We start from the raw sequence: 2,801 nt of genomic DNA, 5'->3' as shown, positions 1-2,801 counted from the left end.
GTAGGGTTGGATATCAATGGCACACAAAACCATTCAAAATTCTGTGCTCTTAATTACTATTTTCTTGTGGGCAATGTAATTAAAGAAACACTCTGCATATATAGATAATTACAGATATTTAGCTCTGACTAATGTTACTGAGTCAATACCCCCAAGGCCAGGCTATAATTACTTGTACTTTAAAAACTTTTCTTGATCACCTAAATGCTGCTGTCCACAGACTGGTATTTAAAGACCACTAGTGTAGGCTACATACTCACATAACTTCCAGTTAGAAAGCTGTCCCTATTATTGTATTTTATCACCATTTCTTCATTCAATATTTATAGAATACCTACTGTGTCTAAGTGTCTATACCAGATGTTAAAGACTCATAGAAAGATGATGTATCTCAACTACCTTATAAATAATAGAGGGTCTTATAGGTAAGTAAATGATGTAGAGAGGAAGTGATAAATAATGAATAATATTTATTGCTGTAAATAAAGTGCTATGGGTATTCAGTGGAAGAAGGAATTATCTCCAGGGTTAAAAAGTTGATGAGGAAACAAGTACTAAGTGGGGAAAACTTCAGGGAGAGACTGATTCTTGAAATAGCAGTACAATTTGGGCATACAAAGATGTGTTGTTTTACATGGTATCTACATTGATTAACAGTAAATGACTTCCTGGCTTTGAAGAAATAAGCTGCCATGTTATGAGAGCAGTTATGGAGAGGGCAACATGGAAAAGAACAGTGGGTAGACTCTAAGAGATGGAAGCAACCTCTGGCTGATGGCCGACAGGAAGGCAAGAATTGTCTTACAACTGCAAGGAGATAAATTGTGCCAATAATATGAGGGAGCTTGGAAGCAGATCCATCCGCACTTGGGCCTCCAGATGAGTTCCCAGTCCTGGTTGACACCTTGATTGTAGCATCTCAGAGGGTGCAGTTAAGCAGTGTCTACATTTTTGACTCATAAAACTATAATATAATAATCATGTTTTTAAGTTCTTAAATTTGTAGAAATTTGTTATGCAAACAGTTGGAATTTCAACAATACATATTTATTTCCCTATTGAGGAATACTCACTTTCTCGCTCTTGTCTTCCCAACAATGCTTCAATAAATATCTTTATAACCATAGATCAATTTGCAAGTCTGAAATTTTGAATTGAAGAGTTTTTCTTTGTTTGTTTTAAAAATTTATCACTAGATTCCTTCTAGGGTGAAGTAACACTTCAATTTCTGATTAACAGTAGGTGACAGCATAACTTTCCTTACATCACAAAAATTAATAGGTGTTATCATTCTTTTTCAGTTTTTGCCAGTTACATTGGTAGAAACTGGTTATCTCATTGTTACTTTAATTTACAGCTCAGAATTAGAAACACTGAGCAACTTTTCCTAGATTGTTCATCTCTTTGGTATTGATTTCTTAAAAATTGGCACTGTTAGCCTGGTTTACAAGAGAATTAGAAATTGATGATCAAACTAGAAACACTTCTTTTTAATCCCTTTTAGGGCTTCCTTTACATCTTGGTTTCTCAGGCTGTAGATGAGGGGGTTTAACAAGGGGATAATAATGCCATAAAACACAGAAGCCATTTTTTCCTGCTCTTGAGACTCCTTGGCTCCATGGTGCAGGTACATGTAAGAGAGAGTCCCATAGAAGATGATGACAGCTGTCAGGTGGGAGGCACATGTGGAGAAAGCTTTTTTCCTCCCTGCAGCAGATGATATCTTCAGGATGGCAGCCAGGATATATATGTAGGAAAAGATGACAACTAGCACAGTGAACATCAAGTTAAACCCCACAAAGATAGTTAGTAGCATGATGTTGAAGTCAATGTTGGAGCACGAGAGGGCAAGAAGTGGGGGTTCATTGCAGAAAAAGTGGTTAATTTTGTTGGATTTGCAGAAGTTCAATGAGAAAGTAAAACTCGTGTTTACAGAGGCATTCAGGAAGCCTAGGAAGTATGAACCAACCAGGAGTTGAAGGCAGACTGCCTGGGACATGACTGTTGGGTAGCAGAGTGGGTTGCAGATGGCCACATAGCGGTCCACTGCCATTGCGGCCAGGATGTAGCAGTCAATTGTTGCAAAAGCACCATAGACTAGTAATTGCACCATACATCCTGCGAATGAGATGGATTGCTCTGTTTTGACAAAGTTTTGCAGCATCTTGGGAGTGATAGCGGAGGTGTAGCAGAGATCAACAAATGCCAAGTGTTGGAGGAAGAAGTACATTGGGGTGTGAAGGCAGGAATCAATCTTGATGAGTAGGATCATCCCCATATTCCCCACCAGGGTGGCCAGATAGATCACTAGAAATACAACGAAGAGGATATGCCAAGACTTGTGTTGACCAGCAAATCCCAGGAGAATGAATTCAGTTACTTCAGTGCCATTGTCTTGTTCCATGGCTGGCAAAGATTAAGTTTCAGCTGAAAAGTTGTCAGGAAAGAAGAGCAGAGAAAGCTAAGACCATGTGATACTTTAATTTTGGAATTGGCAATGATATAATGATGTAATAGTTGGTTTCACAGTGGAGTCAGAGGATATTTTCTATGACCTAATGGACTTGGATTTTAAAGGGTAACATGCAGGTGGCTGAACCTTGCCAATACAACTTAAAGAACTTGATCTACAGTTTAGGGAAATCACCTTGGACCAGAAGTTATGTTCTCAGTGTGCAAGCTGATTGGCATTTTAAAAATCTATCAATCAAGGAACATACAAAATATTTTTATTTATGTTTACTTTCTTTATGCACCATATATTTTTTTATTAAAATACCACAATACATCTAAATACAAAT

The 2,801-nt window shown here is 37.7% G+C and overlaps 1 protein-coding gene across 1 annotated transcript; it reads right to left on the bottom strand.

Moving 5' to 3' along the window:
* Window positions 1–1,474: 1,474 nt before the first annotated feature.
* On the bottom strand, window positions 1,475–2,404 carry LOC308351139 (putative olfactory receptor 5AK3; the record flags this gene model as incomplete). The annotated part of the gene is made up of 1 exon (XM_080816610.1): window positions 1,475–2,404. One exon carries the CDS (start codon window positions 2,402–2,404, stop codon window positions 1,475–1,477), a length of 930 nt encoding a protein of 309 aa, XP_080672736.1.
* Between the last annotated feature and the right edge of the window lie 397 nt (window positions 2,405–2,801).

The sequence above is a fragment of the Martes martes genome, assembly GCF_963455335.1.
Source record: "Martes martes genome assembly, chromosome: 10".
Classification (NCBI taxonomy): domain Eukaryota; kingdom Metazoa; phylum Chordata; class Mammalia; order Carnivora; family Mustelidae; genus Martes; species Martes martes.
The sequence above is the reverse complement of the archived record's forward strand: the minus strand, read 5'-3'. Positions and strand labels throughout refer to the sequence as shown.